Source organism: Tamandua tetradactyla, chromosome 8 (genome assembly GCF_023851605.1).
Source record: "Tamandua tetradactyla isolate mTamTet1 chromosome 8, mTamTet1.pri, whole genome shotgun sequence".
Lineage (NCBI taxonomy): Eukaryota > Metazoa > Chordata > Mammalia > Pilosa > Myrmecophagidae > Tamandua > Tamandua tetradactyla.
The window spans coordinates 33,188,931-33,216,580 of record NC_135334.1 but is presented as its reverse complement, the minus strand read 5'-3'; the positions used below and the strand labels follow the sequence as shown (position 1 = coordinate 33,216,580).

At 37.4% G+C, this 27,650-nt stretch overlaps 1 protein-coding gene across 10 annotated transcripts in view; it reads right to left on the bottom strand.

Annotated features, from left to right (window-relative positions):
• Positions 1-25,449, bottom strand: part of C8H11orf65 (chromosome 8 C11orf65 homolog) — a 239,768-nt gene extending 214,319 nt beyond the window's left edge. For 7 of the 10 annotated variants that reach the window (XR_013156584.1, XM_077113064.1, XM_077113066.1 and 4 more), the window contains exons 1-2: positions 25,350-25,449; positions 2,476-2,565 (exon numbers count right to left, since the gene is read on the bottom strand). Coding sequence is in view for 9 of the 10 variants with exons in the window: in XM_077113064.1 (XP_076969179.1) it covers positions 2,476-2,556 (81 nt within the window). In the remaining variant the exon portion in view is untranslated. Of the gene's footprint in view, positions 1-2,475; positions 2,566-24,916; positions 24,951-25,269 lie in introns of all 10 variants that reach the window. The other 3 variants (XM_077113061.1, XM_077113058.1, XM_077113060.1) reach the window with 3 other exon arrangements.
• Positions 25,450-27,650: the final 2,201 nt, after the last annotated feature.

The following is a 27,650-nucleotide window of genomic DNA, read 5'->3' as shown; positions in this document are numbered from 1 at the left end:
GTGGGACACAAAGCCTGGGATGAACTGGGGCTCAGCATGAAGGGATTGAAAAAACCTTCTTTACCAAAAGGGGGAAGAGAGAAAGGAGACAAATTAAAGTGGCTGAGGATTTCAGAGTCGAGAGGTTACCCTCAAGGTTATTCTTACACATTATATACATATTCCCTTTTTAGTTTATGTTGTATTAGAGTGGCTAGAGGGAAGTACCTGAAACTGTAGAGATGTGTTCCAGTGGCCACGTTTCTTGAAGATGATTGTATAATAATATAGCTTTTGCAATATGACTGTGTGAATGTGAAAACCTTGTGTCTGATGTTCCTTTTATCTTACTGTATGGACAGATGAGTAAAAAAGTATGGATAAAAAATAAACAAACAATAGGGGGAACAGTCCATCCATGTTGTTACATGCTTCATAAATTTATTCTGTCTTACAGCTGTGTAATATTCCCTCATATGTATATACCACAGCGTATTTAGCCACTTATCTGTTGATGGACATCTGGGCTGTTTCCATCTCTTGGCAATTGTAAATAATGCTGCTGTAAACATTGGTGTGCAAATGTCCATTTGTGTCCTTGCCCTCATGTCCTTTGAATAGATACCTAGCAATGGAATTGCGGGATCATATGGCAATTTTATCTATACTTAGCTTCCTGAGGAGCTGCCAAGTGTTAAAATAAATTGAGTAGAATGAAATACTAGGGGTCAATGAGAGGGAGGAGTAAGAGGTATGGCATGTGTGAGTTTTTATTTTTTCTTTTGCTGGAAAGGTGCAAATGTTCAAAAAAATTATCATGGTGATAAATATACAACTATGTGATGATATTGTGAGCCACTGATTGTACACTATGTATAAAAAAATCATTAAGTCAAGCTCTTGATCTTGAGGCTAACTTTTGTGAAGCTTATGTAGGTAGCAGAGAAGCTTAGCCTACCTATAGGTATGCCTACAAGGTTCCATGCACAAGGGTAACTTTCCAGAAACCCCTGGATCAGATAAGTCCTGAAACCTAGAGGGCCAGCAGCCTCTCCAGAACATCAGCTAGTTCAATTTCCCTTCCCCATATTATTGACAACCCCTTCCAACATGAAAAAGTTAGAATGGGCACAGCCTAAATACCCCTAAAGACTGGGAGAAAGAGCAAAGGAGAAGGAGGAGTTAAAACAGAGAAGATAGGATTTAACAAATGAGTATTAATGCTGAATCATTATATTGATATTTCTTTCAATCTCCAGTGTCTTGAAGCAACTAGAAAGAAAAACCTAAAGTTGTGGAACTGTAACCCATACCAAACTCTGAAACTCTGGGATCTGTCCTGTAACTAACTGCTGAAGAGTGCTTTGAAAATTACTGCTTTTCTCTTTCTTTGCTTTGTTTATATGTTACATTATTCACTAAAAAAAGGTAAAAAAAAAAAAAAGTTTTTAGTAGTAAGTTCATTTTTTCAGAAACTTAAGGTCTCCAAATTGATCTGAGGCCAGATATGTCCTGAAATTCAGAAGTACCAGTCTCTCCAAGAACGACAACCAGGTTCATTTCTTTATCCCATATAAGGTCAACACCATCTTCCAGCATGAAGTTGTTAAAATGGTCATTGGCCAGATATCCCTGAGGAGGTGTAACTGAGAAATTAGGATTTAACAAATGACTGTGACTACTGACTCATTATGTAGAAATTTCTTTTTAGTGTCCAGTGTTTTAGAATAGCCAAAAGAAAATACCTGAAGTTGTTGAACTATATTCTAGTAGCCCTGATCTTTGATAATGATTGTATAACTATATTGCAAAAAAAAAAAAAGTCAGTTGCCAGTATTTGTATGGATCTACTTATGGATGTTTTGCTTAGTTCCAGTGATATATACATCCATCCCTGTCAATACTACACTGTCTTAATTAACCTTCCTCTATTATAAGTTTTAAAATTGGGTAGATTTTGCTACCTAAATCTAATAAAACTAGTATGTTTTATTACTAGTGATCAATAACAGGAAGGGGTAAGGGGCATAGGATGTTTGGAGTTTTCTTTTTCTTTTTATTTCTTTTTCTGGGGTAACACAAATGTTCTAAAAATGATCATGGTGATGATGCACAATTATGTGAGGATACTTGAACCAATGATTGTATACTTTGGATGGAGTGTACGGTGTGTGAGTATAGCTCAGTATAATTACATTTAAAAAAAAGAAAAAAGATATATAGCCTTTAGAGGTGAAACCAAATGTGCCTATTAGTGAAACTTTTGTTGACAGTAGTGCTTGGCTCCAATCAGGAACACAAAAATATCTGTGAAGCTAATGAAACAATTATTTAGATTTTTTTTTTGAAATTTTCAAAAAGTTTGCTTTTAAAATGAAGAGAGGTTACACAACTCTGTAAATATACTAAAAACCATTGAATTGTGTACTTTAAACAGGTAAACTTTATAGTATGTAAATTATATCTCAATAAAGCAGCTAAGTTAAATAAACTCACAAGAAAACGTTTCCAGGCCTGCTGAATGATTCTAGCAGCATTATTCTGTTTCTTTAATTCTAATTCCCATTTCAAAGGCATTTGAAATTCCTAAATGAAAATAAGCAAAAAAGGTGCAATTAAAACTATTTTACATGCTCCATGTTGAAACTATCACTAAAACTCAATGAAAGGTATATAAAGGGTTGTATACATGAAATAATGAAAATGAGATTTGGTATCAAAATTATTAAAATAAAAATTAAAACAGTTAGCTATTACTGATTACCTAACAAGTTCCAATTTGTTTACTTTTTCTAACTCTAACAACATACACAGCAGATTTTACCATTATGCTTATTTTAGAGAGGGGGACCGAGCTTCTAGCCTAAGATCTAATAGTGAGTGATTAAGCCAATACTGAACCTGATTGTTTGTCTTAATAGTCCATGACTTTTCCTACTCTATTCTGTGAACTCGAGTAATCCTTTTTTTTTAACCAACATGCACAAAGATAGCCACAAAATTACCCAGACCTCTCAGTGAGAATAACAGATGGTTACAGATTTTTCTTTCCTTTGTAACCCTTAAATGCATTGACTACTTAATAAATCATGCATGAATTGCCAAAAAAGATGAAGCTTCATTTTCTTAAGGAGCAAAACAAAAACCACTACTTCTAAGTCATGATTTTCATTTAAACTGTGAATAAAATAGGAAAGTCAGAAAGCCATTATACTTTGAGTCTCAAAAAGTTACAGTAAACTAAAATTCATACGTAACTGCTGCTTAAACGTACACTACCATAAAAAGCACCTCATCCAAAACTGGATTACTGTTTAGGTCATTAATTGACCTAATTGGTCCCAATATTGTTGCAGTGTTATGAAAACAATGAGAAGCAAAAATGTTCTCTTTGCATAGGTTATATCATTCATGACAATAATTATATTCACTTTTCAGTTTCTATAGTGTTCTAGTTTGCTAGCTGCCAGAATGCAACACACCAGAGATGGATTGGCATTTAATAAAAGGGGATTTATTTTGTTAGTTCTTCAGGGGAAAGGCAGCTAACTTTCAACTGAGGCTCTTTCTTACATGAAAAGGCAGATGGTGATCTCTGCTGGCCTTCTCTCCAGGCCTCTGGGTTCCAACAACTTTCCCTGGGTGATTCCTTTCTGCATGTCCAAAGGCCTGAGCTAAGCTGCCAGTGCTGAGATGAGGTATGCTGAGCTGCTTGGGCTGTGCTATGGTGAGCTCTTTCATTTAAGCACCAGCAAATTAAATCAAACATCATTCACTGCAGCAGGCATGCCTTCTAGCCAACTGCAGATGTAATCAGCAACAGATAATCTTCACATGACATTGGCTCAGGTTCACAACAATAGAACTAGGCACCTTCACTTAACTAAGTTGACACCTGAATCTAACTACCACATATAGTAAGAGAAAATACAAGGTTTTACATAAGATTCACAAATAACTCAGGGCTTTTATGGTAGTTTTCTTACACATAGCTTCACAAGGAAGGCTACTGAAAAACCAGTAATGTATCTCAGTCTTAGTTTTCAATGCTACTTATTGCTTAGCCTTGGACAAACAGCTTAACATCTTTAGGCTTCAGTTTCATCACTTGTAAACGAAGCACTGCTATAAATTAATTCTAACAACACTTTCAGCTTCATAACTCTACGAGTTTACTCTTAGGAAAGGCACAATGCACCATGATCAGATATAAAGCAAACACAACAAAAACAACAACTACCACTGAACACAGAAAGAAGCATGGATTTTACTTAATTTCAGATTTATTAACAATTCACAGTCATTCATTACATTTATAGTAGCAACATGGTCCTAAGATGAATTATCATTGTTAAAACTTAGTAAAGTCAATACATTTTTATAAAAATTTTGAAATTCTGAACTGCTACTTGTATGATCTTGCATAAATTACTTAACTTAAATCATAAAGATAATTTCCTATTGGATTATCGGGATTAAATAAGATAACAGAAGTAAAGTTTTTAATACAGTACCTGATACACAGTAAACACTCAATAACCCATACCTATTATTATAATACAAACTATTTTCAAAATAAAAATTATTCATGAGCATTATTTTAGTTGAAAACTTGATGTAACTGAACAATTTAACCACAATTATTCTCGTACTTACAAATAACTATTAGCATGAACAGAGTAAGGAATGCTATATGAGTTTGAAAGATTTGTTAATTTGGATTAAAGGGCATGTGGTGGTTTGAAGTGATGTATGTACCCTAGAAAAGCTATGTTTTAATCCTAATCCCATTTTGTAAAGGCAGCCATGTCTTCCAATCCCTGTTCAGTACTGTATGCTTGAAACTACAATTAGATCATCTCCCTGGAGATGTGACTCAATCAAGACTGGTTGTTAAACTGGATTAGGTGATGACATGTCTCCATCCATTTGGGTGGGTCTTGACTAGTTTCTGGAGTCCTATAAAAGAGGAAACATTTTAGAGAATGAAGGAGATTCAGAGAGAGTAGAGAAGAATGACACAACCATGAAAAGCAGAGTTCACCAGCCAGCAACCTTTGGAGATGAAAAAGGAAAATGTCTCCCGGGGAGCTACCTGAAAGAGGAAGCCAGGAAAGGAAGCTAGCAGATGACGCCACATTCACCATGTGCCCTTCCAGATGAGAGAGGAACCCTGACCGTGTTCACCATGTGCCTTTCCAGATGAGAGAGAAACTCTGACTGTGTTTGCCATGTGCCCTTCCACTTGAGAGAGAAACCCAGAACTTCATTGGCCTTCTTGAACCAAGGTGTCTTTCCCTGGATGCCTTTGATTGGACATTTCTATAGACTTCTTTTAATTGGGACATTTTCTTGGCCTTAGAACTGTAACTAGAAACTTAATAAATTCCTGTTTTTAAAAGCCATTCCGTTTCTGGTATATTGCATTCCAGCAGCTAGCAAACAGGCAATTTTTAAAGATATGCTCTCTTTAGCCAGCAGGTGGAGAAGAAATGAAATGTGTATTTCAGAAGGACTCTTAGGGAGAAAAATAGAACGTTTTCCTTGTGAACAGTATGATAAGCAGCTAAAAAAATCTTAAGAACACTGTCACTATTCATACAATTAAAAGAGAAAAATACAGAAGATAGTTTTGCTATTTAAGATTTATCAAGACTTAAAAATTGTATCTTAACAAAATTCCAATTTTGTGACAAAAAACAGAAAATTACACTGAATTTTGAAACACAATGGTTATCTCAATTCTTTATTCTCATGTTTTCTTGTCAGTCTTATGTTTCTTAGGTTAACTTACAGAATACAGTTACTTGTGTTATTTACAAATAACCATAGAATCAGGGCAATATTTGAACATTAGAGAAATATGTAAATTTCATTCCCTATTTAAGAACCTAATCAAAATTTAAAATCCAAAGACAATCACACTATTATCTAAACTTTTTACTTAAAAGTTACATAGGTAGACTTTCAAGGATGAAGGAGAAATACAGAGCCCCAGGGCACATGTCTCCTCCACAAACAGCTAGTGGACAGATAGGGACTGTGGTAATTAGATTCAGTTGTCAGCTTGGCCAGGTGAAGGCACCTAGTTCTGTTGCTGTGGACATGAGCCAATGGTATGTGAACCTCATCTGTTGCTGATTGACATCTGCAGTTGGCTAGGAGGCATGCCTGCTGCAATGAATGACATCTGACTTAATTAGCTGGTGCTTAAATGAGAGAGTGCAACATAGCACAGCCCAAGCAGCTCAGCAAACCTCATCTCAGCACTGGCAGCTCAGCTCAGGCCTTTGGACATGCAGAAAGGAATTACCCAGGGAAAGTTGTTGGAACCCAGAGGCCTGGAAAAAAGGCCAGCAGAAACCATCCTGTGCCTTCCCACATAAGAAAGAACCTCAGTTGAAAGTTAGCTGCCTTTCCTCTGAAGAACTAACAAAATAAATTCCCTTTTATCAAAAGCCAATCCATCTCTGGTGTGTTGCATTCTGGCAGCTAGCAAACTAGAACAGGGACTGACATAACTATTCTGAAGCTCTGGAGGCCATGGAAGCATCCAGGGAAGAGCAGGAAGGGAGAGGCTGAGAAACTATGATAAAGAACTATGAGCAGCTCATAGTTCCAAGCCAGCTGAGTGGCTAAGATGGCAGCTTAGCAATGTGCGCAATTTAGTTCGTCCTCCAGAACAGCTACTAAATAACCAGAAACAGTACAGAACAGCTCCAGGACCACGTCAGTGACCAGACACACAGCGTAAACCAGTCTGGACCAGGTGGACTGGCTGCAAGTCCCCCCAGAACTCAGGGAGAATCTGCCAAAGTTAAAGGTACCACATCATCTTATGCTGGTAGGACCTGCAGGCAGACAAGCACCACATATTGGGCAGGATAAGAAAAACAGAGTTCAGAGACTTCACAGGAAAGTCTTTCAATCTGCTGGATATCACCCTCAGGGAAAACTGATGCAGGCGACTCTTTCCTCCTGATAGGAAGCCAGTTTGGTCTGGGAAAATCCAGCTGGGGTCTATAATACCTAAGCAGACCCTCCTAAGGGTGGGGTGGGGGGAAGGCACCATACAGGCAGGGTAAGAAACAAGAAAACAAGAACTGAAAAATTATTCTCTGTTAAACAAAACCTAAGCTAGAGGTCCAGAAAAAGCTGAACTGAATGTCAAAAAACAGACAACAAATCCATCCAGCAAGAAAACCCTAGGTAAAAGAAGTAAAGCAATCTCCAGAATAAACTAATTAAGGTAATTAAATGCCTAGGTGCCAGCAAAAAATAACAAATCATACTAGGAAAATTGAAGATATGGCCCAGTCAAAGGAACAAACCAACAATTCAAATGAGATACAGGAGTTGAAACAATTAATTCAGGATTTAAGAACAGACATGGAAAATCTCATCAAAAATCAAATCAATGAATTGAGGGAGGATATAATGAAGGTAAGGAATGAACAAAAAGAAGAAACCAAAAGTCTAAAAAAACAAATCACAGAACTTATGGGAATGAAAGGCACAGTAGAAGAGATGAAAAAAACAATGGAAACCTACAATGGTAGATTTCAAGAGGCAGAAGATAGGATAAGTGAACTGGAGGATGGAATGTATAGGGGAAAAAATGGAAAAATATGAGCATGGACTCAGGGAACTGAATGACAACATGAAGTGCACAAATATATGTGTTGTAGGTGTCCCAGAAGGAGAAGAGAAGGAAAAAGGAGGAGAAAAACTAATGGAGGAAATGATCACTGAAAATTTCCCAACTCTTATGAAAGACTTAAAATTACAGATCCAAGAAGTGCAGCATACCCCAAACAGAATAGATCCAAATAGATGTACTCCAAGACATTTACTAAGCAGAATGTCAGATGTCAAAGAGAAAGAGAGAATCTTGAAAGCAGCAAGAGAAAAGCAATCCATCACCTAAAAGGGAAGCCCAATAAGACTATGTGTAGATTTCTCAGCAGAAACCATGGAAGCAAGAAGACAGTGGGATGATATATTTAAATTACTAAAAGAGAAAAACTGCCAACCAAGAATTCTATATCCAGCAAAATTGTCCTTCAAAAATGAGGGAGAAATTAAAACATTTTCAGACAAAAAAATCACTGAGAGAATTTGTGACCAAGAGACCAGCTCTGCTAGAAATACTAAAGGGAGCACTAGAGACAGATATGAAAAGACAGACAGAAGAGAAAGGTGTGGAGAAGAGTGTAGAAAGGAAGACTATGAGTAAAGGTAAAAAGAAGGAAAATTAGATATGACATATAAAATCCAAAAGGCAAAATGGTAGAAGAAAGTACTACCCATACAGTAATAACACTAAATGTTAATGGATTAAACTCCCCAATCAAAAGACCTAGACTGGCAGAATGGATTAAAAAACAGGACCCATCTATATGCTGTCTACAGAAAACACATCTTAGACCCAAAGGATAAACATAGATTGAAAGTGAAAGGTTGGGAAAAGATATTTCATGCAAATAACAAGCAGAAAAGAGCAGGAGTAGCTATACTAATATCCAACAAATTAGACTTCAAATGTAAAACAGTTAAAAGAGACAAAGAAGGATGCTATGTATTAATAAAAGGAACAATTCAGCACAAAGACATAACAACCATAAATATTTATGCAGTGAATCAGAATGCTCCAAAATACATGTGGCAAACACTGAAAAGAGAAATAGACACATCTACCATAATAGTTGAAGACTTCAATTCACCACTCTCATCAGTGGACAGAACATCTAGACAGAGGATCAATAAAGAAACAGAGAATTTTAATAATACAATAAATGAGCTAGACTTTACAGACATTTATAGAACATTATACCCCATAACAGCAGGATACACCTTTTTCTCAAGTGCTCATGGATCATTCTCAAGGATAGACCATATGCTATGTCACAAAGCAAGTCTCAATAAATTTAAAAAGATTGAAATCATACAGAACACTTTCTCAGATCATAAAGGAATGAAGCTGGAAATCAATAACAGGCCGAGTGCTAGAAAATTCACAAATATGTGGAGGCTCAACAACACACTCTTAAACAACAAGTGGGTCAAGGAAGAAATTAAAAGACAAATCAGTAAATATCTCAAGGCAAATGAAAATGAAAACACAACATATCAAAACTTATGGGACACAGCAATGACAGTGCTAAGAGAGAAATTTATTGCCCTAAAGGCCTATATCAAAAAAGAAGAAAGGGCAAAAATCAAGGAATTAACTGTCCACTTGGAAGAACTAGAGAAAGAACAGCAAACTAACCCCAAAGCAAGCAAAAGGAAAGAAATAATGAAGATTAGAGCAGAAATAAATGAAATTGAGAACATCAATAAAACCAGAAGCTGGTTTTATGAGAAAATCATTCCAAGCCAGCCGCCAGCACCCATCCTGCATACTTGAGGGGGCCTGCTCAGTGTCCAGTCCCTGGCTGGCTGCTGCATATGGAGGGGTAAAGGGTGGGATGGGGAATGATGGCTGAACATTGATCACAGCTTTTAATTGGTGAATTTGGATGACTGGGTCCCACTCTGAGCTGCTGTTTTAGCCTGCCACAGACAGGGACAACACCAGCCACTGTTTCAACCCCACACCTAACATAGGCAGAACCAGGGGAAGTCTAAAAACACAGTAGCTTTTTAGGTCTGCAGGGAACATTTTACTGAATGGCACCATCTGCTGGTTAGGACAAGAAAGTCTAGCTTTGGGGAACCATTATATAGGCTTTTTGGCACTTTCCTAATCCTCTCTCAAGGGTTCTTTGGAACTTGTCTACATCCCCTTTGGGGTCTCTGCCCCTGTTTTGGCTGGGAAATGCTGACTTGGGAAAGTCATTTGAAGTTGACTCTCCTAGGAGAACTTGCCCTCCAGGCAAAAGAAATTAGAGGCAAAGGAGGGACTGTAAAAACAAAACAAGACAAAAGTATAGAGACCAAATAAAGAAACAAAACAGATCAAGATATCTAGAGAAGGAACAGAAGAAAGGAGATTTCTCCTGGGGGTGAAACAATCGCACAAACAGGGAAATGCTAAAAATTGTACTGTATATGAAGGGTAAGAATCAGAAGAGCTGAAAAAATCTGATTAAACATGGGTAATTCTAAAGTAATAGAAAAGGTTGAACAAAATGTCAAAAAGAGCCTTAACAAAAGCCAATCAACATTAAAACCCTAGGCAAGACAAACTGACCTTCAGAGTAAACTCATCAAGATAATCAGATGTCTACCAAAACCAGCAAAAAATGACAAGCCATATTAAGAAAGGAAGATATGGCCCAGCCAAAGTAACAAATTAAAACTTTGGAGGAGACACAAACAACTAATCAAAGATATTTAAACAAATTTCCTAAATCAATTCAAGGAGATGAAGGAAAATAAGGCTAAAGAGATAAGGATATTAAGAGGACACCATGGGAACATAAGGAAAGATTTTAAAATATGAAAAGAAACACAAAAGAGACTACAAAAATTAAAGGTACAATAGAAGAGATTTAAAATACACTACTGACATACAACAACAAATTTGAACAGGCAGAAGAAAGAATCAGAAAACTAGTAGATAGGCCAACTGAAATAATTATAGACAAAGGAACAGACATAGAAAAGGATGGAAAAAATTGAGCAGGGTGTCAGGGAACTGAATGATAGCGCAAAGCACACAACCATATTTGTCAAGATGGAGGAGAAAAAAAGGAAAAGGGGAAGAAAGAATATTGGAGGAACTAATGTCCAAAAACTTTCCAACTCTATGAAAGATATAAGTATACATTTCCAAGAAGCACAATGTATTCCCATATTTCAAACAGAATAAATCCTAACAGATTGAACTCTGAAAAAAACACTAAACAGAATGTCAAATGCCAAAGGTAAAAAGTGAATCCTGAAAGCAAGAAAAAAGTGATTAGTCACTCACAATGGAAACACAATAAGGCTAAGTGTCAGTTTCTCATAAAAAATAAACCTGGAGGTGAGAAGGCAGTAGTATGACACATTTAAGGTACTGAAAGAGAAAAACTGCCAGCCAAGAATTCTTTATGTGGGAAAACTGTCCTTCAAAAATGAGGGAATGTTTTAAATATTCACAGATACACAGAAACTGAGAGTTTATCAACCTGGCATACAAGAGATACCAAAGGGAATTCTACAGGCTGAAAACAAAAGAGAGGAGAGGCTGAGCAGAGTGTAGAGGTGACGATTATCAGGAAAGGTAATTAAAAGGGTAAAAACACAGACAAAAACAAGATATGACAAATAAAAACCAAAGGACAAAATGACTGAAGTAAGTACTGCCTTTACAGAAATTACATTGAATGCTAAAGGATTAAACTCTGCAAGCAAAAGACACAGATTGGGAGAATGGATAACATAAGATCCATCTATATGCCATCTACAGGAAACTCACTTTAGACACAAGGACACAAACTGTTTGAAAGTAAAAGTGTGGAAAAATATAATCCATGCAAACAGTAAAGAGAAAACAGCACAGGTAACTATACTATTATCAGACAAAAGAAACTTTAAATGCAAAACTGTTCAAAGAGACAAAGCAGAACACAAGGTATTAATAAAAGGGACAATCCACCAAGAAGAAATGACAATCATAAATATTTATACACCTAATCATGGTGCCCCAAAATTCACCAAGCAACACTAGCAGCACTGAAGGAAGACTACAATGATAATTGGAGGCTTTAGCACGTTACTCTCATCAAAAGATAGACTTTGTAGACAGAGGATCAAAGGTAACAAAGCAGTTAGATAAAAGGATAAATGAACTAGACTTAACAGACCTATACAGAGCATTGCACCACAAAATGGCAGGAAATACATTATTCTCAAGTGCACATGGCTTATTCTCCAGCATAAACCACATGCTGGGGCACAAAACAGGTCTCAGTAAATTTAAAAACCATACAAAGCACTTTCTCTGACCATAATACAATGAAGCGGATATGAATAACAAGGAAAAAATTGGAAAATTCACAAATATATGAACCTTAAACAACATTATCTTAAGCGATCAGTAAGTCAAAGAACAGATGGCAAATCAGTAATATCCTGAGATGAATGAAAAATGGAAAAGCAATATACAAAACTAATGGGACACAGCAAAGGCAGTGCAGAGAAAGAAATTTATAGCCCTAAAGACTCACACTGAAAAAGAAGAAAAAGCTTAAATCAAAACCTTAAATGCAGATCTCCGAGCGGCATGCGATTTCCCGAGCAGCGGCAGCTGTGGCGGCTGGAGCTCCTCCCTCCCTCCTTCCCGGGCCGGCTGAGAGTCTCAGAGAGGCAAGTTTCCCAAGCCGAGGTGGCCGGTGCCCCTCTTTTGCGGGTGGCTTCCTGGTCCGGCTACGAGTCTCGGATCAGAGGGCTATCCAAGCCGCGGTGACCCTCCCCTGCGGGCGGCTTCCTGGTCCGGTGGGGAATTCCCCAGGCCGCGGTGGCCGGTGACCGACGCCCCTCCCCCGCGGGCGACTTCCTGGTCCGGTGGCGAATTCCCTGGGCCCGCTGCAGCCAGAGACCAGCCACAGGGTCCCCTCAAGCCGCAGCGGCTGAAACCCCCACCACACGCGGCGCCCCGAACCAACGGAGAGAATTGGATCGGAAATCCCCAGGCCACGGAGATCAGTGACCGGGGGAATCCCTTCCAAACACGTGAGACAAACGTGTGCCATGAGCGCCACCTACTGGGCAGGATAAGAAAAACAGAACCCAGAGATTTCACAGAAAAATCTTACAACCTTATTGGGTCCGACACCCAGGGAAATGTGACTAAATGCCCAGACGCCAGCAGCAGAAGATAACGGTTCACACTCAGAAGATTTAGAATATGGCCCAGTCAAAGGAACAAACCAATAGTTCAAATGAGATACAAGAGCTGAGACAAAAATATGAACTGCACAAATATATGTATTGTGGGTATCCCAGAAGGAGAAGAGAAGGGAAAAGGAGGAGAAAAACTAATGGAAGAAATTATCACTGAAAATTTCCCAACTCTTATGAAAGACCTAAAATTACAGATCCAAGAAGTGCAGCGCACCCCAAAGAGAATAGACCCAAATAGGCGTTCTCCAAGACACTTACTAGTTAGAATGTCAGAGGCCAAAGAGAAAGAGACGATCTTGAAGGCAGCAAGAGAAAAACAACCATCACATACAAGGGAAACCCAATAAGACTATGTGTAGATTTCTCAGCAGAAACCATGGAAACTAGAAGACAGTGGGATGATATATTTAAATTACTAAAAGAGAAAAACTGCCAACCAAGACTCCTATATCCAGCAAAATTATCCTTCAAAAATGAGGGAGAAATTAAAACATTCTCAAACAAAAAGTCACTGAGAGAATTTGTGACCAAGAGACCAGCTCTGCAAGAAATATTAAAGGGAGCACTAGAGTCAGATACAAAAAGACAGAAGAGAGAGGTATGGAGAAGAGTGTAGAAAGAAGGAAAGTCAGATATGATATATATAATACAAAAGGCAAAATGTTAGAGGAAAATATTATCCAAACAGTAATAACACTAAATGTTAATGGACTGAATTCCCCAATCAAAAGACATAGATTGGCAGAACAGATTAAAAAACAGGATCCTTCTATATGCTGTCTACAGGAAACACATCTTAGACCCAAAGATAAACATAGGTTGAAAGTGAAAGGTTGGGAAAAGATATTTCATGCAAATAACAACCAGAAAAGAGCAGGAGTGGCTATACTAATATCCAACAAGTTAGACTTCAAATGTAAAACAGTTAAAAGAGACAAAGAAGGACACTATATACTAATAAAAGGAACAATTAAACAAGAAGACATAACAATCATAAATATTTACGCACTGAACCAGAATACCCCAAAATACGTGAGGAATACACTGCAAACACTGAAAAAGGAAATAGACTCATATACCATAATAGTTGGAGACTTCAATTCACCACTCTCATCAATGGACAGAACATCTAGACAGAGGATCAATAAAGAAATAGAGAATCTGAATATTACTATAAATGAGCTAGACTTAACAGACATTTATAGGAAATTACATCCCACAACAGCAGGATACACCTTTTTCTCAAGTGCTCATGGATCATTCTCAAAGATAGACCATATGCTGGGTCACAAAGCAAGTCTGAACAAATTTAAAAAGATTGAAATCATACACAACACTTTCTTGGATCATAAAGGAATGAAGTTGGAAATCAATAATAGGCGGAGTGCCAGAAAATTCACAAATACGTGGAGGCTCAACAACACACTTCTAAACAACGAGTGGGTCAAAGAAGAAATTGCTAGAGAAATTAACAAATACCTCGAGGCAAATGAAAATGAAAACACAACATATCAAAACTTATGGGACGCAGCAAAGGCAGTGCTAAGAGGGAAATTTACTGCCCTAAATGCCTATATCAGAAAAGAAGAAAAGACAAAAATGCAGGAATTAACTGTCCACTTGGAAGAACTGGAGAAAGAACAGCAAACTAATCCCAAAGCAAGCAAAATGAACGAAATAACAAAGATTAGAGCAGAAATAAATGAAATTGAAAACATGAAAACAATAGAGAAAATCAATAAGGCCAGAAGTTGGTTCTATGAGAAAATCAATAAGATTGATGGGCCCTTAGCAGGATTGACAAAAAGAAGAAGAGAGAGGATGCAAATAAATAAGATCAGAAATGGAAGAGGAGACATAACTACTGACCTCACAGAAATAAAGGAGGTAATAACAGGATACTATGAACAACTTTACGCTAATAAATACAACAATTTAGAGGAAATGGACGGGTTCCTGGAAAGACATGAACAACCAACTTTGACTCAAGAAGACATAGATGACCTCAACAAACCAATCACATAAGGAAATTGAATCAGTCATTCAAAAGCTTCCTAAAAAGAAAAGTCCAGGACCAGACGGCTTCACATCTGAATTCTATCAAACATTCCAGAAAGAATTAGTACCAACTCTCCTCAAACTCTTCAAAAAATCGAAGCGGAGGGAAAACTACCTAATTCATTCTATGAAGCCAACATCACCCTCATACCAAAACCAGGCAAAGATATTACAAAAAAAGAAAACTACAGGCCAATCTCTCTAATGAATATAGATGCAAAAATCCTCAATAAAATTCTAGCAAATCGTATCCAAGAACACATTAAAAGAATTATACATCATGACCAAGTAGGATTCATCCCAGGTATGCAAGGACGGTTCAACATAAGAAAATCAATTAATGGAATACACCATATCAACAAATCAAAGCAGAAAAATCACATGATCATCTCAATTGATGCAGAGAAGGCATTTGACAAGATTCAACATCCTTTCCTGTTGAAAACACTTCAAAGGATAGGAATACAAGGGAACTTCCTTAAAATGATAGAGGGAATATATGAAAAACCCACAGCTAATATCATCCTCAATGGGGAAAAATTGAAAACCTTCCCCCTAAGATCAGGAACAAGACAAGGATGTCCACTATCACCACTATTATTCAACATTGTGTTGGAGGTTCTAGCCAGAGCAATTAGACAAGAAAAAGAAATACAAGGCATCAAAATTGGAAAGGAAGAAGTAAAACTATCACTGTTTGCAGATGATATGATACTATACATCGGAAACCCGGAAAAATCCACAACAAAACTACTAGAGCTAATAAATGAGTACAGCAAAGTAGCAGGTTACAAGATCAACATTCAAAAATCTGTAGCATTTCTATACACTAGCAATGAACAAGTGGAGGGGGAAATCAAGAAATGAATCCCATTTACAATTGCAACTAAAAGAATAAAATACCTAGGAATAAATTTAACTAAAGAGACAAAAAACCTATATAAAGAAAACTACAAAAAACTGCTAAAAGAAATCACAGAAGACCTAAATAGATGGAAGGGCATACCGTGTCCATGGATTGGAAGACTAAATACAGTTAAGGTGTCAATCCTACCTAAATTGATTTACAGATTCAATGCAATACCAATCAAAATCCCAACAACTTATTTTTCAGAAATAGAAAAACCAATAAGCAAATTTATCTGGAAGGGCAGGGTGCCCCGAATTGCTAAAAACATCTTGAGGTAAAAAAACGAAGCTGGATGTCTTGCACTGCCTGACTTTAAGGCATATTATGAAGCCACAGTGGTCAAAACAGCATGGTATTGGCATAAAGATAGATATATCGACCAATGGAATCGAATAGAGTGCTCAGATATAGACCCTCTCATCTATGGACATTTGATCTTTGATAAGGCAGTCAAGCCAACTCAACCTGGGACAGAACAGTCTCTTCAATAAATGGTGCCTAGAGAACTGGATATCCATATGCAAAAGAATGAAAGAAGACCCGTATCTCACACCCTATACAAAAGTTAACTCAAAATGGATCAAAGATCTAAACATTAGGTCTAAGACCATAAAACAGTTAGAGGAAAATGTAGGGAGATATCTTATGAAAGTTACAATTGGAGGTGGTTTTATGGATCTTACACTTAAAGCAAGAGCACTTAAGAAAGAAAGAAAGAAATGGGAGCTCCTCAAAATTAAACACTTTTGTGCATCAAAGAACTTCATCAAGAAAGTAGAAAGACAGTCTACACAATGGGAAACAATATTTGGAAACGACATATCAGATAAAGGTCTAGTATCCAGAATTTATAATGAGATTGTTCAACTCAACAACAAAAAGACAGCCAACCCAATTACAAAATGGGAAAAAGACTTGAACAGACACCTCTCAGAGGAGGAAATACAAATGGCCAAAAGGCACATGAAGAGATGCTCAATGTCCCTGGCCATTAGAGAAATGCAAATCAAAACCACAATGAGATATCATCTCACACCCACCAGAATGGCCATTATCAACAAAACAGAAAATGACAAGTGCTGGAGAGGATGCGGAGAAAGAGGCACACTTATCCACTGTTGGTGGGAATGTCAAATGGTACAACCGCTGTGGAAAGCAGTTTGGCGGTTCCTCAAAAAGCTGAATATAGAATTGCCATATGACCCAGCAATACCATTGCTGGGAATCTACTCAAAGGAATTAAGGGCAAAAACTCAAATGGACATTTGCACACTAATGTTTATAGCAGCGTTATTTACAATTGCAAAGAGATGGAAACAGCCAAAATGTCCATCAACAGATGAGTGGCTAAACAAACTGTGGTATATACATACGATGGAATATTATGCAGCTTTAAGACAGGATAAACTTATGAAGCATGTAATAACATGAATGGACCTAGAGAACATTATGCTGAGTGAGTCTAGCCAAAAACTAAAAGACAAATACGGTATGGTCCCAATGATGTGAATCGACATTCGAGAATAAACTTGGAATATGTCATTGGTAACAGAGTTCAGCAGGAGTTAGAAACAGGGTAAGATAATGGGTAATTGGAGCTGATGGGATACAGACTGTGCAACAGGACTAGATACAAAAACTCAAAAATGGACAACACAATAATACCTAATTGTAAAGTAATCATGTTAAAACACTGAATGAAGCTGCATCCGAGCTATAGGTTTTTGTTTTGTTTTGTTTTGTTTTGTTCTTACTATTACTACTTTTATTTTTTTTCTCTTCTTATTAACATTCTATATCTTTTTCGGTTGTATTGCTAGTTCTTCTAAACCAATGCAAATGTACTAAGAAATGATGATCATGCATCTATGTGATGATGTTAAGAATTACTGATTGCATATGTAGAATGGTATGATTTCTAAATGTTGGGTTAATTTCTTTTTTTCCGTTAATTAATAAAAAAAAAACCCTTAAATGCAAACCTGGAGGAATTAGAAAAAGAGCAAAAAACTAATCCCAAAGCAGGCAGAAGGAAAGAAATAACAAAGAATAGAGCAGAAAGAAATGAAACTGAGAATAAAAAACAAAAGAGATGGTCAAGCAAGCATGGCCTATCTGTTGCTGTGAGGACATTTCATGGACTTAAATCATGAGCATGTTGGTTGCATCCATGGCTGATTACATCTGCAGTCAGCTAAGGGGAGTGTCTTCAGCAATGAGCAACACTTAATCTAACCACCCAAAGACTTTTAAGAAGGTTTTAGAAAAGACAATCTCTCAATCCAATTCAGCCAGCCAGTCTCTCCTGGGAGTTCGTTGAGGACTTTATTGGAGCTGCCAGCTCACAGTCTGCACTACAGATTTTGGACGCTTACATCCCCATGGTTGCATGAAACACTTTTATAAATCTCACATTTATGGATATAAAAAAAAATAGAATTAACAAAACCAAAAGTTGGTTCTTTGAAATCAGTAAAATTGTCAAACTCTTAAATAGATTGACCAAAAAAGGAGAGAAGATGCAAATAAAATCAGAAATGAGGGGGGCTTTATTACTAACAATGTGGTAATAAAAAGGATCATAAGAGGATACTATGAACAACTGTATGCCAATGGATCAGAGATCTTAGATGAAATGGACAAATGCCTAAAAAGACATAAAGAACCTACACTGACTTTAGAAGAAATAGAAAACAAACCAATCACAAGTAAAGAGATTGAAACAGTCATCAAAAACGTTTCAACAAATGAAAGCCCAGGACCAGATGAATTCACAAGTATCTTCTGACAATCATTTCAAGAAGAATTAATAACAACCCTACTCAAACTCTTCCAAAAAAACTGAAGAGGAGGGAATGCTACCTAATTCATTCTATGAAGCCAACATCACCCTAATACCAAAGCCAGACAAAGATACTAAAAGAGAAGGAAAAATTACAGTCAATTTCTCTAATGAATATAGATGCAAAAATATTCACAAAATAGTTGAAAATCAAATACAATAGCACATTAAAATAATTATACACCTTGACCAAGTGGGTTTTATACCACTTGTATGCAAAGGTGGTTCAACACTAGAAAATCAATTAATGTAATACAGCACATTAATAAATCAAAGGGGAGAAACCACAAGATCATCTTGACTGATGCAGAGAAGGAATGTGACAAGATCCAGCATTCTTTCTTGATAAAAACACTTCAAAAGATAGGAGTTGAAGGAAACATGATGATAAATGGCATACATTAAAAACTCATAGCCAACAACATACTCAGTGGTGAAAAACTAAAAGCTTCCCCTAAGATCTGGAATAAGACAAGGATGCCCACTGCCACCACTCTTATTCAACATTCTGTTACAAGTTCCAGCTACTGCAGATAAGCAAGAAAAAGAAATAACAGTCATCCAAATTGGAAAGGAAGAAGTAGAACTTTCACTATTTGTAGATGACATGACTCTGCATATAGAAAGTCCCCTAAAAAATCTACATGAAAGCTACTAGAGATAATAAATAAGTTCAGCAACGTGGTGGAATACAAGATCAACATGCAGAAATCTGTAGGTTTCTATACACTAGTAATGAGCAATCTGAGGAGTAAATCAAGAATGAAATTCCATTTACAAAAGCAACTAAAAGAATCAAATTTAACTAAGGATGTAAATGACTTATACACAGAAAACCAAAAACATTGCTAAGGAAAAGCAAAGAAGAACTAAACAGTTTCCTGACTTTAAAGCATATTACGAAGTTAAAGTCCTCAAAATAGCATCAAGGAAATCAAAGAACTAAATAAATGGAAGGATATTCTGCGTTAGTGGATTGGAGAACTAAATATCATTCAGATGTCAATTCTACCCAAATTGATTTACAGATACAATGCAATACCAATCAAAATTCAAATTTCATCAAATTTATTTGGAAAGGCAAGGGCCCCCTGAATAGCCAAAAACATCTTCAGTTAGAAAAACAAAGTTGGAAGAATCACACTTCTTGTCTTTAAAGCATAATACAAAGCTACAGTCATCAAAACAGCATGGTACTGATGTGGATTTATATATATATACATTGACCAATGGAATAAAATTGAGAGTTCAGAAATAGACCCTTACATCTACAATCAATTGATTTTTTTGACAAGGCAGCCAAGTCTACTCAACTGGGGCAGATGGGCTCTTCAACAAATGGTGCTGGGAAAACTGGATACTCATGCCAAAGTATGAAAGAAGATCCCTATCTCACACCTTACATAAAAAATCAAGTCAAAATGAATCAAAGCTCTAAATGTTAGAGCTAGGATCATAAAACTTCTAGAAGAAAATGTAGGAGGGAAGCATCTTTAAGATCCCGTGGGAAGACATGGTTTCTTAGACTTTATACCCAAAGCACAAGCAATGAAAGATGAAATAGATAAAAAGAGATCACCTCAAAACTGAACACTTTTGGGTTTCAAAGGGATCCATCAAGAAAGTGAAAGGGCAGCCTAGTCAATGGGAGAAAATATTTGGAAACCACATATTCAATAAGGGTTTAATATCCAGAATATATAAAGAAATCCTACAATTCTACAATAAGAAGACAAACGACACAATTTAAAAATGGGCAAAAGACCTGAACAGATATTTCTCAAAAGAAGAAATACAAATTGCAAAAAGCACAAAAAGAAATGCTCAATATCACTAGCTACTAGGGAAATGTAAATCAAAAACACAATGAGATATCATTTCACACCTACCAGAATGGCCATTATATAAAAACAGAAAAGTACAAATGCTGGAGAGGATGGGGAGAAATAGGAACACTCATTCACTGGTGGGTAAGTAGAATGGTGCAGCTGCTTTGGAGGGCAGTTTGGCTTTCTTGGGATGCTAAGTACTGAACTGCCATATGATGTGGCAATCCTGTTACTAGGTATATACTCAGAACAACTGAAAGCAAGGAAACAAACAGACATTTGCACACCAATGTTCACAGTGGCATTATTCACAACTGTCAAAAAATGGAAACAACTCAAGTGTATATCAAGTGTTGAGTATATATAAACTGTGGTAAATACACATGATGGAATATTCTCAGCTCTAAAAAGGAATGACTTCCTGATGCATGCAACAACATGGAGGAACTTTGATGACATTATGTTGAACGAAATAAGTCAGACACAAAAAGACAAATGTTGTATGGTCTCACTAATATGAATAAATTATAATGACAAAGTATGCGAGTTAAAATCCAGAGTATAGGTTACCAGGAGATAGAAAGAAGATAGAAAATGGGCAGGTGATGCTTAAGGTGTACAGAATTTTTAATAAGGTTTATTGTAAATGTTTTGGAAATGGATAAAAGTGATGGGAGCACAATATAAGTGTTATAAACAACGAAACAATGCTGAGTGTGAGTATTTGTTGAAAGGGGAAACCTAGGGTCATGTATGTCACTAAAATGAAAGGGAGAGGACAAAACATGAGATGGTATAACATAGCAAAACCCGTTGTGGACAATGACTGTGGTTATTTGCACAAATATAAGTCCTTACATGAACTAGAACAATTGCACGTCACTATTACAAGGTGTTAGGAATAGGGTGGTATATGGAGAAAATACAATTAATGCCAACAATGAAATGGTTAATAGTAACATCATAATATTCTTTCATTAATGGTAACAGAGACAGTATACCAAAGCTAAGTTTTAAAGATAGGAGAGCATAAGGGGTATGAAATTTTTTATTTCTGCAGCAATAAGAATGTTCTCAAATTGACCATGGTAGTAAATGTACAACAACTCTGGGGTTATATTCAGCACCACTAATTGTACACTTTGGATGTATTGTATGGAGTGTGAATAAAAGTTAAAGTTCTGCGAAGATAGCAGAGTGGAGTGAGTTCACTCCTGCTCTGTGAAACAAGATAGGGGACGGGGAGAAAATGACTGGGATTGTGGTCCTAGGGTGTAAGTAATCAAACTGGGAATCTAGGCAGATTTGAGGAGAATGGTGAAGGGATTGGGACAGGGAGAGCAGGATAAGGTGGGTGACCAAGTTCCCCACTGAGGGAGGGCTGTGGTGTGAGGGGAGGTGTGATTAGGGGGCACTGATCGTCTCTCTGCACAAACCTGCAGCTGGCAGCTGGGGAAACCTCCCCACAAAGGTTGGAGTTGTCAGAGCTTATGGGAAACCTGGAGGCAGCCCGCCTATCCACTGGAGTGGGGGGGGGGGGCAGGCCTTGGGGCTCAGGGAGTGATCGCCTGGGTACTGGAATAACTGGCCCCATGGGTACAGGGTCTGATAGACCTGCCAGTGCTGTGGTTCAGCTGATCTCCTAGGCGCTGGTTGGCTTCCCAGTCCTTCCAGCGGGGAATGGCAGTAGGGCTGCTGCATTCCCCTACTGTGTATGCCATTCCTGAGCTGCCACAGGCCAGTGGGTGCAGGGCTGCTATTAAACAGGAAACTACAAATGTTGGAGAGGATGTGGAGAAACTTATTCACAGTTAGTGGGAATACATAATGGTGCAGCAGCTGCAGAAGTCAGTTTGATGATTCCTGAAAAAACTAAATATTGAGTTGCTCTACGACCCAGCAATACCAATACTCAGTATATACACAGAAAAGTTGAGGGAAGTGACACAAACAGACATTTGCACACCACTGTTCACAGCAGCACTGTTCACAATTGCCAAGAGATGGAAACAATCCAAGTGCCCATCAACAGATGAGTGGATAAATAAAATGTGGTATACACATATGATAGAATATTATACAGCAAAACAAAATGATGTCCCAACACATGACAACATGGATGAACCTTGAGGCCATCATACTGAAAGAAGTCAGACAAAAGAGCAGATACTGTATGATTTCATCATTATGATTCTGGTTAAGGGTAATCTCAGAGGTTACACTGAAGGATATAGCAGACCTAGAAATACACAGAAACCATAAAAGGAGAAAAAGCTACCCAAAGAGGTTGGTTCTAAATGCAAGGGAATGGATAGAAGTGATGATAATAATTAGTAGGTTTATAAGTAACATTGCCATATTAAAGGTGAATTTGACTGGTAAGGGATGTATAGTGCCATGTAACCCAATGATTACATTTATAATTATAAATAAGTGCTCACATAAACTACTTGAATGGTTCAATAGTGGACAGTGTTAAGAGATATAGGGAGAAAACTAAAAATGCATGCTATGGCCAATAGTTAATAGGCAGTTAGATAGTGCTAATGGTCAGTTTGCTAAATCCCAATCAAATCACTCCTGTTGTCTCTTCTGGGCCTCGAACTAGACACTATAAAAGTTCCATGTGCTAGGTTTGCCCTCCTGGAACATAATAATTCCCACAAGTTTCCTAGGTCAGATAAATCCTGAAACCCAGAGGGTCAAAACTCTCCAGGATTATCATTTGATCATATACCCCTGTAATTCAGTGTGGACACCTTTTCTCAGCACGAAAGAATCAGAACAGGCATTTCCCAAGGATCCCTATAGAGTGGGAACGGGATTAAAGGTGAGGGAGGAGGTATGACAGAAAAAATGGGACTTCACAAATAAGTATGGCTGCTGAATCACTACATTAATATTCCATCTAGCCTCCAGGTTTTAGAGCATCTACAAGGAAAAATTTGAGATGACAGAACGGTAGCCCACACAAACTCTGGGACGTGTTCTGTAACTTCTTGTTGAAGTATGCTGTGAAATTACTGCTTTTTCCTTCTCTGCTTTGGATATATACATTTTACAATTAAAAAGTTAAATATAGAATTACCGTATGACCTGGCAATTCCGCTTGTAGTATTTACCCAAAGAGAGTGAAAACAGGGTCTCAAAAAGATACTTTTACTCCAGTGTTCATAGCAGCATTAGTCACAAAAGCCAAAAGATGGAAACAACCCAACAACAAATGCATGAATAAATAAAATGTGATACATATACACAATAGAATAATTATCTGGCTGAAAGAAAGAATGAAGTTATAAGACACACTACACTATGGAAGGAAGTTTAAAACATTATTATGCTCAGTGAATCAAACAAGGCGCCTAAGAACAAAAATTGTATGTACCACTTATAAAAGATGATTAGACATACCAAATTTGCAGAGATAGATTATAAGTAAAGGGAGATGGGTGGGAGGTAGAAGGGAGAATTTTTTATTAAATATTAAAAAATTCTTAATATTAAGTGATTGGGCAAAGAAGTCATTCTCATCATTGAGAAATTCCATGTATTCCAATAAAGAAAATGTGCTAAACTACGTCAAATGTTGCTGGAGGATCAAGTATATTGAGAAAAAGCAATTAGATATTGCCGAATATCATCCCTATGCACCTTCGTAAATATAATTTTAGTGGAATAGCAGGGATGGAAACCTGTCCAAAATTTGAAGATACTGAGTACAATTAAAGCTTTTTAGAGTGCTGTAAGAGAGCAGGAAAATGAAGTGGCAGCTGGAGGATGGGAATAGATTCATGGAATTATTATTATTATTATTATTATTATTATTATGGGAGCTTTTAAGACATGCTAAAATGTTGTCGGATATGATACAGTATCGGAGAAATTAAAGATATAAGAGAGGGATAAAATGAAGGTTAATAGTCCTTGAGTAGTTTTAAAAAACAGTACACAGCAAAGGAGTAAGGAAGGTGATTGGCTATAAATACGACACAATACAGATTTCAGGTGGTTATTAAGAGGCTCCAAATAAATTAACCAAAGTGAAAACACTTCATAAATTTTTAGATACAAAAAACTACTTTCAAATCACTATTTAGGTAATGAAAGATATATCTACACCCAAGGTCTACATGGCGATTCAGAGATCAAGATTTCGCAAGGCTTCTACCCACCTAGAGATACAATTCTAAACCAACAACCTTTGCTCTATCAGATCACGTCTCCACTTATCTGTTTTTAGGTTTCATTAAAAAAAAAGACAACTCTTTAAATTGTTTCACTTAAAGGCTGTGAAATGGTCTTAAAATTAATTTGCTGGAATCGTAACCTATACTTCCTACTTTATTTCCCTCACTAAATTTTATTGAATACGCAAATGTGCTTCGTTATCTTTTATAATTTCGGTTTTCCTTTCTATCTGTGACCCATTATACCGAAGGCAGAAGAAGAAAATCAGCTACTAACCTACTCCTTAAGAACGGGTTCCCCTTTTCCAGGTCTAATTAATGAAAAAACAGAAAACCATTTCATGGACCGAACCAAAAAAAAAAAAAAAAAAAGCCTAGAAAAAAATGTGAGGCACATAACAAGTATTCCCTGTCAGATAGAAGCTGGCAGAAGCAGTATTTGCAGAAATGTGGGGAGCGGGGACTTGAGACCGCACGAGCCCTTCATAACCCGACCGAGGGAGGGAGAGGGAAGGAAGCTCTGGGGCAAGAGGTTAACGCCGGGGAAGATTACAAGCAAGAGATTGGAGGTCTAGTGGGAGGATTCACAGGAACGAAACGTCAACAGGACGGTTGGTTGAAAACGCGGACCTCAAAGACACACGGCCTTCAGACCAGACCTAGGAGTCTAAATACAGCCGCCACAGAGGTTATTAAAAAAGGAGCGGTACCGCTGACAGGGCGGGGACACACTTCACTTCCCAATCGCCGTTGGCCAGGGATCCGTTAGTTTCTTTGCATACACGGGCGGAAATGACGTAATTTTAGTTCCGTTCTCATTCTCATCGCCCCTCACCGCTCCGCCTTTTTAGCCCGGCGCAAAGCCCCGCCCCCTGACAGATTTACTTCCGTAGAGATCCAGGCTCTTATATGAGAGAGGTCTGAATTTAGGGTTGGGGGCGAAGTGTAGCGGAACTAGAGGCTGGTTTAGCAGCATTTTTCCAAAGCCAGAGCATGCAACACGATACATGTAAAGATGGTTGCAACTGTTAGATGGTCTGGTTGCTATTATTTATCAATAGGCAAATGATTTTGGCAGGGAAACCTAAGTGATTTTCTGTGAAATTAAGCTCAATTTATTATAAAGCCCTGTCATTTCAACCAAGAACCTTGAAGATATTGGAGAAATATAGTGAAATCTCTTTTATTTAATTCATTTAATTTATTCGTTGTAAATTTTTAAAATGATCCTTCCAGCCGTTGACCTGTCTTGCTTAAGGTCAAAGAATATTTGACCCCTGTCTGCAGGCCAGTGCTATTTCTGAATTTAAGTTCTTTATCCCAAAGGACCTAACGCAGTTTTTTAGTGAAAATAGATGACCACTTAAATCAGTTTTCAGATAACCTTAAGTTATACAAAACTGCGTCTCTAAGGCAAGTTTGATTTGCTTGAATTCTAAATACCTGACTCTGATAATGCTTTAGATTATTCGCAATGTAAAATAATCTTGTTCAGAAACTGCTGAGTTCTGTTATTGCCATCCTATGCTCATGTGTGTAATACAAGTGGTTTGTAAATAAGATGAATGGGGAAAAAAACTGAAAAACATTTTCCCTATATAATATTTTTACTGGAAAAAATTCCCTTTATATTAATGCAGTAACCCACTGAACTTACATTAAAATAATGTATCATAATCATAATAAGCATGAGGGTTGGGGTGGTCTTTAGTTTCTTTTCATGTAGTTATGTTGATACATTAATATACCATAACTATGAATAATAAACTAAAAATATAATCATGAAAACGTTATGTAGACTCGTGTTAATTTTTAAGCTAGTAAAAACTGGGTTTAAAAATTTGAATTCAAAATTACAAAACTAGACTGGTGAGGAAGTGAGTGTGGGGACACAAATGGACAAGTGCGCACTGGTGTCTATGGCAACAGTGTTTGCAATCCACAATGGATGCAGGAGGCCTAAGGATATAACGACTAAGAAGAATGGAAGAAAGAACTATGGTATAAACATACAACCGACTACTGACCTGCAGCAAGAGGGAATGAAGTTGTGAGGCATGCAAATAGGTGAATGAACCTTAGGGACTGTATGCTGAGTGAAATGTTAGAAACAGAAAGACAAACATTATCATGCCTCATTCATATGGACTGACTATGATATTGTTGCAGGCAGACCTTGCCCTCTTTCTGGTTTAGCTGTGCTCTCTGTGGAAAATCCCCAAACCCATCTCCTTGCAGGCAAGTGAGATAAGGCACATTTCCTGGTATAGAAACCCCCTCCCCTAGCCTTCAGGAACTGGTGAAAATGCACGTAGGCAAAAGAAGACATTCCTGGGATGGGGGCCCCTCAATGGTTCAGCTCTGGGACATTCTCAACTTAAATCAGCCAATTGTTTACCTTGTCTTTAACATGTCAAAGAGTCTATAAAAGCTAAGGTTGCCTTTTGTTCGGGGCTCAGACTTTTGAGGTGACTCAGCTGGGCCCTCATGCGTGCGCACGAGCTAATAAAACCTGCTTCCTGAAATTACGGATCCTTAGTCTCAACCTTTTCTAACTTCACGGAATGTTCCTGAAGGCCTGTGTTCTCGTTCCTGGTTTTCGTGCTACAATATAAAGACTTGGTGAACTGAAGTCGAGAGCATGGGTTATCAGGTTGGGGCCTATTGTGAAGGGTCCTAGATTGTAAGCTCTTATAGCAGTTACATATATTCACGAGTTGTAATTGTTATTTCTAAATTCTGAGATACTGAGCTGTTTGTTTATAACCTGGTTGTTCCCAGAAACTTGAGGTATTTATGTAACAGCTGAGACTCAGAATTAGAGCTCTGAAGTTATGAAAGTCACCATTTTCCCATACAGGAGCTATTTAAAAAGTTAAAAAAGGATCGGACTTCTACTAGAAATATGAATGAAGCTGATCTGATAGGAATGGGGTAGATCAGAATACAGGGTAAAGGATGATATCATCAATATTTTAAAACCTCAGCTTCTGTGTGAGACCAAAGGGAGA